The sequence below is a fragment of the Giraffa tippelskirchi genome, chromosome 4, assembly GCF_054371585.1.
Source record: "Giraffa tippelskirchi isolate mGirTip1 chromosome 4, T2T-mGirTip1v1.2.pri, whole genome shotgun sequence".
Taxonomy (NCBI): Eukaryota; Metazoa; Chordata; class Mammalia; order Artiodactyla; family Giraffidae; genus Giraffa; species Giraffa tippelskirchi.
The window spans coordinates 142,472,830-142,485,991 of record NC_137278.1 but is presented as its reverse complement, the minus strand read 5'-3'; the positions used below and the strand labels follow the sequence as shown (position 1 = coordinate 142,485,991).

General features: G+C 39.6%; 1 protein-coding gene across 2 annotated transcripts in view; it reads right to left on the bottom strand.

The window, feature by feature from the left end:
• The window catches only part of CPNE8 (copine 8), a 268,048-nt gene that overhangs the window by 196,925 nt on the left and 57,961 nt on the right, over positions 1 to 13,162 (bottom strand). For both annotated transcript variants that reach the window (XM_081483375.1, XM_081483374.1), the window contains exon 4: positions 38 to 141. In XM_081483375.1, the coding sequence (XP_081339501.1) occupies positions 38 to 141 (104 nt within the window). The remainder of the gene's footprint in view (positions 1 to 37; positions 142 to 13,162) is intronic.

The window sequence follows — 13,162 nt, the reverse complement described above, 5'->3', positions numbered from 1 at the left end:
TTTTTTTTTTTCAAATACGAGTTTTCCTGGAACTTACAAATCAAAACGAAGATTCTCTCTTTCTTCAAAAAAGTAGTCCAGAATAAATTTTCTTACAAAATCAGGATTTAAAGTATTATCAATTACTTCAGTCCTTCCAAACTGTTGAGACAAAAAAAAGAGAGGTTAAAATCAAGCTTTGTATGGTTACTTATTGCAGTATAGAACTTATTATTAATATATTTCCTTGAAAACACAATAAATATTCAAATGCTTGATAAAGCCCTTCAGAAAAGGTTTTAAAGATCAAATTGTCCCTCTTCAACACTCAGGGAATTCAGAAAATGAGCCCTGGGTTCATGCAAATTTATTAGAAAAGCAGCTTCTGAAAATTCATGTAACAATTGTAATACTTTCCCCACTTTTCTCCCCACTTGAAAGCCAAATCCTTCTCCATTCAAAAGAAGTTATTTCTACCTTTAGTTTATCACAAATATTCTTCTTAACCTAGTGCATAACTAAGCCAACCAATGCATATTCTTACAACTGCAGGGCACAGATGTAAGAATATGTGTTCATATTCAGTTCATAATCAAGCAGTTTTCTACATAGAATAGCTTCTTAGCTATGTTCTGGGAAGACCTTTCTTATAAAATATTACACACTTCAGTCATTTTTTTTGTTTGTCTCCTTCTCTATTAATTCTTAAAGTATCTAGATAGTCAAAATGAGACCTATGATTCTTGTATGTTTTTAAGCTACTCTATTACACGTTTGCTTAAAAAAATAAGTTTTTCCATTTTAGGGCAAGTGGAAACCAATAAACAAAACTCCATATCTAGTACTCTTTCCTTGCAATGTGAAGGAAGGTCATCCGCACTACTTTCAAAGATGAACAAAAATACAAATCTCATATCTCTTTTTTTGTATTTGGCTTTCCTTTTTCCCATCCTACTGACATGGAATTCTAAACAGAGAATCTTAACCTTTAGTTTTGAACAATATTATCAGTTCACTTCAGTTCAGTTCAGTGGCTTAGTCATGTCTGAAACTTTGCTACCCCACGGACTGCAGCACACCAGACTTCTCCGTCTATCACCAATTCCCAAAGCTTGCTCAAACTCATATCCATCCAGTCGGTGATGCCATCCAACCATCTCATCCTCTGTCATCCCCTTCTCCTCCTGCCTTCAATCTTTCCCAGCATCAGGGTCTTTTCCAATGAGTCATTTATTCTCATCTTGAGAACCCCATGAAAATATTATGCATGCTGTCTTATCAGAGAACTAACTTACTAAAGTTCAAAGAAAAATGATCTTTTTATTAGGAATAAGAAAACAACTAGAATCCGCCTGTGAATGCAGAAGATGCAGGTTCAATCCCTGGGCCGGAAATCCCAGAAAGAAGACTGAATCCCAGGTTCAATCCCCTGGAGAAGAAAATGGCAACTCATTCCAGTAGAATACTTTCTGGGAAATCCCATGGATGGAGGACCCTGGTAGGCTATAGTCCATAGGATCACAAAAGAGTCCAGCACAACTTAGCAACTAAAGAACAACAAGAAAATTATTAATCCACCATAAAGTAAAGGTCATAAGTTTATCACATAAATTGTGATAATAAAACTAAGATAGAAAATATTGATGATGAAGATTCATTATGGCTATTACTAACTATCCAAAAAAGAACTAGGTTGCAGAAGCTTATGCATTGGGCAATGTTTTATATCTTGGACCAAAATCATAAAGGCAAATCATAACCCAGGTAACAATTCAGCATTTCAAAAATATTAAACATTTATTTGAACAATAATAGTAATTACAGTCACCATTTATTGAGTACTTTACTTTGTTCTTCCCTGGTGGCTCAGATGGTAATTTGCCTGCCAATGTGAGAGATTCAAGAGACATGGGTTCGATCCCTGGTTTGGGAAGATCCCCTGGATAAGGGAATGGCAACTGTATTGCTGATGCTACTCACAGTGCCGATTGTCTTGCTGTTCACACTGTCTGTACTGTTTGCTGAACCCATGGTAGGCAAAGCACAAAGTAAGAGGCTGGAAGAAGACTCGAGGAGAGGTAAGAACTGCAGACACATTTATTCTCTCCTGGCTGACACAACAGACAAAGCAGCAGCTATAGCATAGCCTAACACAACACAACCTCTCTGCTGGCTGGCACAGAGGCCGTAACTGTATTCATTCCTGGCTGATGCAGCAGCTGTAGCAGTAGACACACTATATTCTCTCTTCTCGTGGCTGATCCAATGGACACAGCTGTGATGCAGCAGTAATGCCTGCTGCTTTTTAGGTGGAGCTCATACATCCATACTGCACAAAGTAGCCTGTGACCAAGCAAGTACCTCATGTTGCACATGGGCAGTGCTACAAATGACGTTAGCAGTTACACAGTATTTACAAAACTTGAGGTGAGTGAGCCTGAACACACCATCTTGGCTAATTTGCTCTCTCCCCACAGCAACCCCTTCCAGTTTTCTTGCCTGGAATTCCCACTGACAGACTACAGTCCATGGGGTCACAAAGAGTCAGACACAATTGAAAGACTAACACTTTCACTTTCACTTACTTTGTTCTAAGCACCTTTCACACATTACTTTAAATCTTTATCATAACTCCACAAGGTAGGTATTAGTATTCTTGTTTTAAGATGAGAAAATTGATGTATAGTGTCCCAACCTAATCCACTTTGGTTACAAAATCTACTTTCATTCTTTCTAGGACTCTTCTCTATTTCAGCATAGAATATATTAGGCCCTGGGAACATTCAAAAATAAGCCTATCCTTGGTCTTTAATTTTAAAGAAATGGGAATAGGGACATGTACCAAATAACCCAGGGGAACCCAAGCACCCAACAAAAGTAGTGCAGAGGTCAAGAAGTAAAAATCTGAATCAGAGAGAATCAGGGGCCTCCAAGCCTTTGTCCTGCCAGGAGGCAAAATGTTTCTCAGATCAGAGCAAAGAGTATCAAATGAGCAAGTGTATAACACTCTCAGAGAGAAACTCAGCCAGTACCCATATTCCTCAGCACTCCAATCCCTCTTGTGGATTTTAACACAAACCCTCACTCAGAAGGAAGAAGATAACAGTGGAATTCTCATGGTAAGGTTTACTGAGTGGAATGTAAGCCAGCAACTTGGGCCTCAGTTCAGTTCGGTCACTCAGTTGTGTCTGAATCTGCGACCCATGGACCACAGCACACGAGGCTACTCTGTCCATCACCAACTCCCAGAGCTTGCTCAAACAATGGCCATCAAGTTGGTAATGGCATCCAACCATCTCTTCCTCTGGCATCCCCTTCTCCTCCCACCTTCAATCTTTCCCAGCATCAGGGTCTTTTCCAATGAGACAGTTCTTTGCATCAGGTGGCCAAAGTATTGGAGCTTCAGCTTCAGCTTCAGCATCAGTCCTTCCAATGAATATTCAGGACTGGTTTCCCTTAGGATTGACTAGTTTCATCTGCTGGCAGTCCAAGGGACTCTCAAGAGTCTTCTTCAACACCACAGTTCAAAAGCATTAATTCTTCAGTGCTCAGCTTTCTTTATGGTCCAACTCTCACATCCATACATGACTACTGGAAAAACCATAGCTTGGACTAGACAGACTTTTGTTGCCAAAGTAAAGTCTCTGCTTCTGCTTTTTAATATCTTGTCTAAGTTGGTCATAGCTTTTCTTCCACAGAGCAATCCTCTTTTAATTTCATGGCTGCAGTCACCTTCTGCAGTGATTCTGGAGCCCAAGAAAATAAAGTCTGTCACTGTTTCCATTGTTTCCCCATCTATTTGCCATGAAGTGATGAGACCGGATGCCATGATCTTAGTTTTATGAATGTTGAGTTTTAAGTCAACTTTTTCACTCTCCTCTTTCACTTTCATCAAGAGGCTCTTCAGTTTCTCTTTGCTTTCTGAAATAAGGGCAGTATCATCTGCATATCTGAGGTTATTGATATTTCTCTCATCAATCTTGATTCCAGCTTGTGCTTCATCCAGCCCAGCATTCACATGATGAAAGTTAAGTTATATAAGTTAAACTTATATAAGTTTATGCATATAAGTTAAATAAACAAGGTGACAATATACAGCCTAGACGTACTCCTTTCCCAATATGGAACCAGTCTTGCTCAATGTCTGGTTCTAACTGTTGCTTCTTGACCTGCATACAGATTTCTCAGGAGCAGGTAAGGTGGTCTGGTATGCCCATCTCTTGAAGAATTTTCCAGTTTGTTGTTATCCACACACTCAAAGACTTTGGCATGGTCAATAAAGCAGAAATAGATATTTTTCTGGGACTCTCTTGTTTTTTCGATGATCCAATGGATGTTGGCAATTTGATTTCTGGTTCCTGTGCCTTTTCTAAATTCAGCTTAAGTATCTGGAAGAAGGGCCTCTGAAACATTAAAGCAAGTTTGTCTTAAGGGACAATGGCTTTTCAGCAAAATGGGTGGCTGAGTATATACTCTGCTATCTCAACTGAAGATTAACATGAAGCCATTAAAATTTTAGTTAAGCATTTATTAAATATGACCATCTAATATGCCTTCTGACACAAAGCCCTGAAATTGCTTTTAACAATGTCTCCAGTGACCTTCATATTGCTAAATCAAGTGGTCACATTTCAGCTTTCATCATATCAGACCTCTCAGTAACATTGAACAAAATTGCCCATTTCCTCCTTTTTGAAGCAGCCTCTTCTGATTTTTTGACACCACATTCCCCCATTTTTCTCTTCTTAGATCCTCAGATATGCAATCTCTTGTCAGCACAATTCCAGGTCTTTTTCATCTGTCTATCTTCACACTTCTATTAGATTATTTACTCTGTTCTTTGACTTTAAATCCCATCTACATGATGATAAGTTCTAAACGTATATCATCACCTCAGATTTGCCTCTAAGTAAAGACGGATGGGTCATGGCAGGGAGCTCTGACAAAACGTGGTCCATTGGAGGAGGGAATGGCAAACCACTCCAGTATACTAACCATGAGAACCCCATGAACTGTATACAAAGGCAAAAAGATATGACACTGAAAGATGGGTCCCCCAGGTTGGAAGGTGTCCAATATGCTGCTGGGAAAGAGCGGAGAACAACTAATAGTTCCAGAAAGAATGAAGTGGCAAGGCCAAAGCAGAAATGATGCTCAGTTGTGGATGTGATTAGTGATGAAAGTAAAATCCAATGCTGAAAAGAAGAGTATTCTATAGGAACTTGGAACGTTAGGATCATGAATCAAGGTAAATTGGATGTGATTAAGCAGGAGATGGCAAGAGCAAATAAACATCAACATATTAGGAATCAGTGAACTAAAATAGATGGGAATAGGTGAATTTAATTCAGATGACCATTATATCTACTACTGTGGGCAAGAATCCCTTAGAAGAAATGGAGTAGCTCTCATAATCAACAAAAGAATCTGAAATGCAGTACTTGTGTGCAACCTTAAAAATGACAGAATGATTTCAGTTCGTTTCCAGAGCAACCCATTCAGCATCACAGTAATACAACTCTATGTTCTAACCATGGATGTAGAAGAAGCTGAAGTTGGTAAGTTCTATGAAGACCTAGAAGATCTCCTAAAACTAATAGCGAAAAAAAAAAAAAAAAAAAAACCATGTCCTACTCATCATAGGGGATTGGAAGGCAAAAGTAGGAAGTCAAGAGATTCCTGGAGTAACAGGCAAGCTTCGCCTCAAAGGACAAAATGAAGCAGGGCAAAAGCTAACAGAATTCTGCCAAGAGAACATGCTGGTCATAGCAAACATCTTTTTTCAACAATACAAGAGATGACTTTACACATGGACTTCACCAAATGGTCATACCGAAATCAGATTGATTACATTCTTTGTAGACAAAGATGGAGAAGACGTATACAGTCAGCAGAAACAAGACCTGGAGCTGACTGTGGGTCAGATCATCATCTCAGCAAAAATCAGGCTGAAACTAAAGAAAGCAGGGGAAATCACTAGGCCAGTCAGATATGACTTAAATAAAATCCCCTATAAATATACAGTGGAGGTGACGAATAGAATCAAGGGATTAGATCTAGTAAACAGAGTGCTTGAAGAACTAAGGACAGAGGTCCATCATATTGTAGAGGAGGCAGCGAACACCACCATCCCAAAGAAAAAGAAATGCAAGAAGACAAAGTGGTTGTCTGACAAAGAAGGCAAACTAGTTGTATTTATAAAGAGCAGAGAAAATAAGAGAAGCAAAAAGCAAAGGAGAAAGGGAAAGGTACACCCACTAAATGCAGAGTTCCAGAGAATAGCGAAGAGAGACAAGAATACCTTCTTCAATGAACTATGCAAAGAAACAGAGGAAAACTAAAGAAAGGGTAAGACTAGTGATATCTTCAAACAAATTAGAAAAATCTAAGGAATATTTCATGCAGAGATGGGCACAATAAAGGACAGAAACAGTAAAGACCTAATAGAAGAAGAAGAGATCAAGAAGAGATGGAAAGGATACACAGAAGAACTGTACAAAAAGGATCTTAATGATCTGGATAACCACGATGGTGATCTCTCACTCAGAGCCAGACATTCTGGAGTGTGAAGTCAAGTGGGTGTGAGGAAGCACTGCTGCCAATAAAGCTAGTGGAGGTGATGGAACTCCAGGTGAGCTATTTAAAATCTTAAAAGATGATGCTATTAAAGCACTGCACTCAATATGTCAGCAAATTTGGAAAGCCCAGCAGTGGTCACAGGAGTGGAAAAGTTCAATCCTCATACCAATTCCCAAGAAGGGCAGTACTAAAGAATGTCCAAACCACTGGACAACTGCATTTATCTACAAGGCTACTAAGGTTATGTTCAAAATCCTCCAAGCTAGGCTTCAGCATTACGTGAACTGAGAACTTCCAGACGTTCAAGCTGGGTTTAGAAAAAGCAGAGAAACTAGAGAGCAAATTGCTAACATTTGCTGAATCATACAAAGCAAGAGAATTCCAGAAAAACATCTACCTCTGTTTCACTGACTACACTAAAGCCTTTGACCGTGTGGATCATAACAAACTGTGGAAAACTCCTAAAGAGATGGGAATATCAGACGATCTTATCTCCCTTCTGGAGAAACTTGTTAAAGAAGCAACAGTTAGAACCCTGTATGGAACAACTGACTGTCTCAGGATTGAGAAAGGAGTATGACAAGGCTGTTTATTGTCACTTTGTTTATATAACTTATATACAAAGCACATCATGCAAAATGCCAGGCTGGATGAAGCAGAAGCTGGAATCAATATTGCAGGGAGAAATGTCAACAAACTCAGACAGACAGATGATACCACTCTAATGGCAGAAAGCAAAGAGGACTTAAAGAGCCTCTTTATGAAGGTGAAGGAGAAGAGTGAAAAAGCTGGCTTAAAACTCAATATTAAAAAAAACTAAGATCATGTCATCTGGTCTTATCACTTCATCGCAAATAGAAGGGAAAAAGGTGGAAGCAGTAACAAATTTCCTCTTCTTGGGCTCTAAAATCAATGTGGATGGTGACTTGCAGCCAGGAAATTAGAAGACTGCTTCTTGGCAGGAAAGCTATGACAAACCTAGACACTGTGTTTAAAAGCAGAGACATCACTTTGTTGACAAAGGTCCATATAGTCAAATCTATGGTCTTTCCAATAGTCATGTACAGCTGTGACAGCTGGAAAATAAAGAAGGCAGTGAAGTGAAAGTCACTCAGGTGTGTCCGACCCTGTGACCTCATATACTATATAGTCCATGGAATTCTCCAGGCCAGAATACTGGAGTGGATAGTCTTTCCCTTCTCCAGGGGATCTTCCCAACCCAGGGATCAAACTCAGGTTTCCCGCAGTATAGGCAGATTTTTTAACAGCTGAGCCACAAGGTAAGGACAAGAATACTGGAGTGGTACCCTATCCCTTCTCCAGCAGATCTTCTCTGCCCAGGAATCAAGCTGGGGTCTCCTGCACTGCAGGTGGATTCTTTACCAACTGCACTATCAGGGAAGCCAAAGACGGCAGAGCACTGAAGAACTGATGCTTTCGAACTGTGGTTCTGGAAAAGACTTTCGAGAATCCCTTGGAAAGCAAGGAGATCAAACAAGTTAATCCTAAAGGAAAGCAACCCTGAATACTCTTTCTTAGAACTGATGTTGAAGCTGAAGCTCCAATACTTTGGCCACCTTATGTGAACAGCAGACTTATTAGAAAAGACCGTGATGCTGGGAAAGATTGAAGGCAGAAAGAGAAGAGGGTGACAGAGGATGAGACGGTTGGATGGAATCGCAGATTCAATGGACATGAACTTGGGCAAACTCCAGGAGGTGGTGAGGGACAGGGAAGCCGGCATGCTGCAGTCCATGGGGTCACGAAGAGTCAGACATGACATGGTGGCTGATCAACAACAACAAAAGACTCATGCATACAACTATCTTGTTGACTTATACATGTGGTTTTCTTGTGGGGTCCTCAGAATTAACATTTAAACTTAAATATTTATTTTATACCACAGCTACCATCCCAGTGCTTTCTGACATAGGGTGGTGTCATCGGTATATCTGAGGTTACTGATATTTCTCCCGTCATTCTTGATTCCAGCTTGAGCTTCATGCAGCCCGGCATTTTGCATAATGTACTCTGCATATAAGTTAAATAAGCAGGGTGACAATATACAGCCTTGACATACTCCTTTCCCAATTTGGAACCAGTTCATTGTTCCATGTCCTGTTCTAACTGTTGCGTGTTGACCTGAATACAGATTTCTCAGGAGGCAGGTAAGGTAGTCTGGTATTCCCATCTCTTTAAGAATTTTCTAATACAATCCCAAAGAAAGGCAATGACAAAGAACACTTGGCATTCCAATCCCAAAGAAAGGCAATGCCATTCTTGCCAAAGAATGTTTTACAATTCCAATCCCAAAGAAAGGCAATGCCAAAGAATGTTCAAACTACTGCACAATTGCACTCATCTCACACACTAGCACAGTAATTCTTAAAATTCTTCAAGCCAGGCTTCAACAGTTTCTGAACTGTGAACTTCCAGATGTTCACTCTGGATTTAGAAAAGGCAGAGGAACCAGAGACCAAATCACCAACATGTGCTGGATCATTGAAAAAGAAAGAGAGTTCCAGGAAAAATCTACATCTGCTTTATTGATTACGCCAAAGACTTTGACTGTGTGGATCACAGCAAACTGTGGAAAATTATGACACTACCCTTATGGCGGAAAGTGAAGAAGAACTAAAGAGCATCTTGATGAAAATGAAAGAGGAAAGTGAAAAAATTGGCTTAAAACTCAACATTCAGAAAACTAAGATCATGGCATCTGGTCCCATGACTTCATGGCAAATAGATGGGGAAATATTGGAAACAGTGACAGACTTTATTTTTGGGTCTCCCAAATCACTGCAGATGGTGACTGCAACCATGAAATTAAAAGGTGCTTGTTCCTTGGGAAAAAAGCTATGACCAACCTAGACAGCATATTAAAAAGCAAAGACATTACTTTACCAACAAAGGTCTGTCTAGTCAAAGCTATGGTTTTTCCAGTAGTCATATATGGATGTGAGAGCTGGACTATAAAGAAAGCTGAGTTCTGAAGAGTTGATGCTTTTGAATTATTATGTTGGAAAAGACTCTTGAGAGTCCCTTGGACCACAAGAAGATCCAGCCAGTCCATCCTAAAGGAAATCAATCTTGAATATTCATTGGAAGGACTGATGTTGAAGCTGAAACTCCAATACTTTGACCACCTGATGCAAAGAACTGACTCATTGGAAAAGACCCTGATGTTGGGAGAGACTGCAGGTGGGAGAGGAAGGGGATGACAGAGGATGAGATGGTTGGTTGGCATTACTGACTTGATGGACATGAGTTTGAGCAAGCGCTGGGAGTGATGATGGACAGGGAAGCTGGCATGCTTCAGTCTATGGTGTCGTAAAGAGTCAGACATGACTGAGTGACTGAACTGAACTGAAGAATTTTCCAGTTTGCTGTGACTACACAGTCTAAGGCTCTTTTGTAGTCAATAAAGCAGAAATAGATTTTTTTTCTGGAATTCTCTTGCTTTTTCTATGATCTAACATATGTTGGCAATTTGACCTCTGGTTTCTCTGCCTTTTCTAAATCCAGCTTGAACATCTGGAAGTTCTCAGTTCACATACTGTAGAAGCCAGCTTAGAGAATTTTGAGCATTACTTTGATAGCATGTGAGATGAGTGCAATTGTGTGGTAGTTTGAGCATTCTTTGGAATTGCCTTTCTTTGGGATTGGAATGAAAACTGCCCTTTAATTGTCCTGTGGCCACTGCAGAGTTTTCCACATTTGCTGGTATATTGAGTGCAGCACTCTCACAGTTTATTTTTTAGGATCAGAAACAGCTCAGCTGGAATATCATCACCTGCAGTAGCTTTGTTCATAGTGATGCTTCCTAAGGCCCACTTGACCCCTGATGTCTGGCACTAGGTGAGTGATCACACCATCGTGGTTATCTGGGTCATTATGATCTTTTTTGTATAGTTCTTCTGTTTATTCTTGCCACCTCTTCTTAGTATCTTCTGCTTCTGTTAGATCCATCTCATTTCTGTCCTTTATTGTGCCCATTTTTCCATGAAATGTTCCCTTGGTATCTCTAATATTCTTGAAGAGATCTCTTGTCTTTCCCATTCTGTTGTTTTCCTCTATTTCTTTGCATTGTTCACTTAGGAAGGCTTCTTTACTCTTCTTTCTATTCTTCAGAATTCCTCATCAGATGTATATACCTTTCCTTTTCTCTCTTGCCTTTCACTTCTCTTCTTTTCTCAGCTATTTGAAAGGCCTCCTCAGACAACCGTTTTGCCTTTTTGTCTTTCTTCCTCTTGGGGATGATTTTGATGACCACCTCCTGTTAAATGTCATGAACTTCTGTCCATAGTTCTTCAGGCACTCTGTCTATCAGATGTAATCCCTTGAATCTATTTGTCACTTCCACTGTGTAATTGTAAGGGATTTGATTCAGGTCATACCTGAATGGCCTAGTGGTTTTCTCTATTTTCTTCAATTTAGGTCTGAATTTGGCAATAAGGAGTTCATGACCTGAACCACAGTCAGATCCTGGTCTTGTTTTTGCTGAATGTATAGAGCTTCTCCATTTTTGGCTGCAAAGAATATAATCAATCTGATTTCAGTGTTGACCATCTGGTGATGTCCACGTGTAGAGTCTTCTCTTGTGTTTTTGAAAGAGGGTGTTTGCTATGACCAGTGTGTTCTCTTGGCAAAACTCTGTTAGCCTTTGCCCTGCTTCATTCTGTACTCCAAGGCCAAATTTACCTGTTACTCCAGGTAACTTTTGACTTCCTACTTTTGCTTTCCAGTCTCTGATGATGAAAAGAACATCTTTTTTTTTTTTTTTTTGATGTTAGATCTAGAAGATATTATAGGTCATCATGGAACCATTAGACTTGAGCTTCTTCGGCATTAATGTTTGGGGCATAGACTTGGGTTACTGTGGTATTGAATTGTTTGCCTTGGAACAGAGATCATTCTGTCATTTTTGAGACTGTACCCAAGTACTGGATTTTGAATTCTTTTTTTTTTACTATGAGTGCTACTTGTTTTCTTCTAAGTGATTCTTGTCCACAGTAGTAGATGTAATGGTCATCCAAATTAAATTCACCCATTCCAGTACATTTTAATTCACTGATTCCTAAAATGTCAGTGCTCACTCTTGCCATCTCCTGTTTGACCACTTCCAGTTTACCTTGATTCATGGACCTAACATTCCATTTTCCTATGCAATATTGTTCTTTACTGCATTGGACTTTACTTCCATCTCCAATCACATCCACAACTGGGCATTGTTTTCACTTTGGCTCGGTCTCTTCATTCTTTCTGGAGTTACTTCTCCACTCTTTCCCAGTAGCATATTTGGCACCTTCCAACCTGGGGAGCTCATCTTTCAGGGTGATATCTTTTTGCCTTTTCATACTATTCATGAGGTTCTCAAGGCAAGAATACTGAAGTGGTTTGTCATTCCCTTCTGAGGTGGACCACAATTTGTCAGAACTCTCCAGCATGACCCAACCATCTTGGGTGGCCCTACATGGCATGGGTCATAGTTTCATTTGAGTTAGACATGGCTGTGATCCATGTGATCAGTTTAGTTCGTTTTCCGTGATTATGGTTTTCATTCTGTCTGCCCTCTAAGGAATAAGGATAAGAGGTTGGTGGAAGCTTCCTCATAATAAGTGCAAACTGTCATAGTAAGAAATTTACAGATAAATTATGACAGTTCATCTCACAGAAAAAAATGCTAATTTCTACCCAGAGGGTGGAATTATTAACTATCAACCAAGTGATTAATCTTCTTGACTTAAATAAGTTTGTGTTGTTGTTGTTGTTTTTGTCTAGTTGCTAAGTCACGTCTGTCTCTTTGCAACCCTCATGGACTGCAGTGTACCAGGCTTCTCTGACCTTCACTATCTCCTGGAGTTTGCTCAAACTCATGTTTAGGTCTTAGCTGATACCTTAAATCACAAAATAAAATTTTTCTAATTCCTTGGAAAATGCACAGTTGCATATTATTCTGTGCAGGCCAAAAAGAGTTACAATTTTGAGGAAAGAGAATTATTAATATTTGTTAATTGTATACACCCAGAAACAGCTACTTTATTGCAAAAAACTGCAAGCAGTATCCTAAAACATCTTTTTCTGAATATCAACAATACTTAATTTTTAGAAGTACCTACAAATCTGATTACAATAATCTCTGGCACAAGGAACATATATAAATATGTGGACAAGAGAATCTTTAACATAATTATATAGCATTAAATTTCCTTATCTCATAAATAGAAAACTGTTAGGAAAAATTTTTTTTCTCCACAAATGTGAAAGTTTTAAGTTATTTGAAAAAGTACATAAACTGTTAATTTTATTAGAAAACAAAACACTGTTTGTTGTAACTGCTGCTGCTGCTGCTAAGTCGCTTCAGTCGTGTCCGACTCTGTGCGACCCCATGGACGGCAGCTCACCAGGCTCCGCCGTCCCTAGGATTCTCCAGGCAAGATACTGGAGTGGGTTGCCATTTCCTTCGCCAGTGCATGAAAGGGAAAAGTGAAATTGAAGTCGCTCAGTCGTGTCCGACTCTTAGCGACCCCATGGACCGTAGCATACCAGGCTCCTCCATCCATGGGATTTTCCAGGTAAGAGTACTGGAGTGGGGTGCCATTGC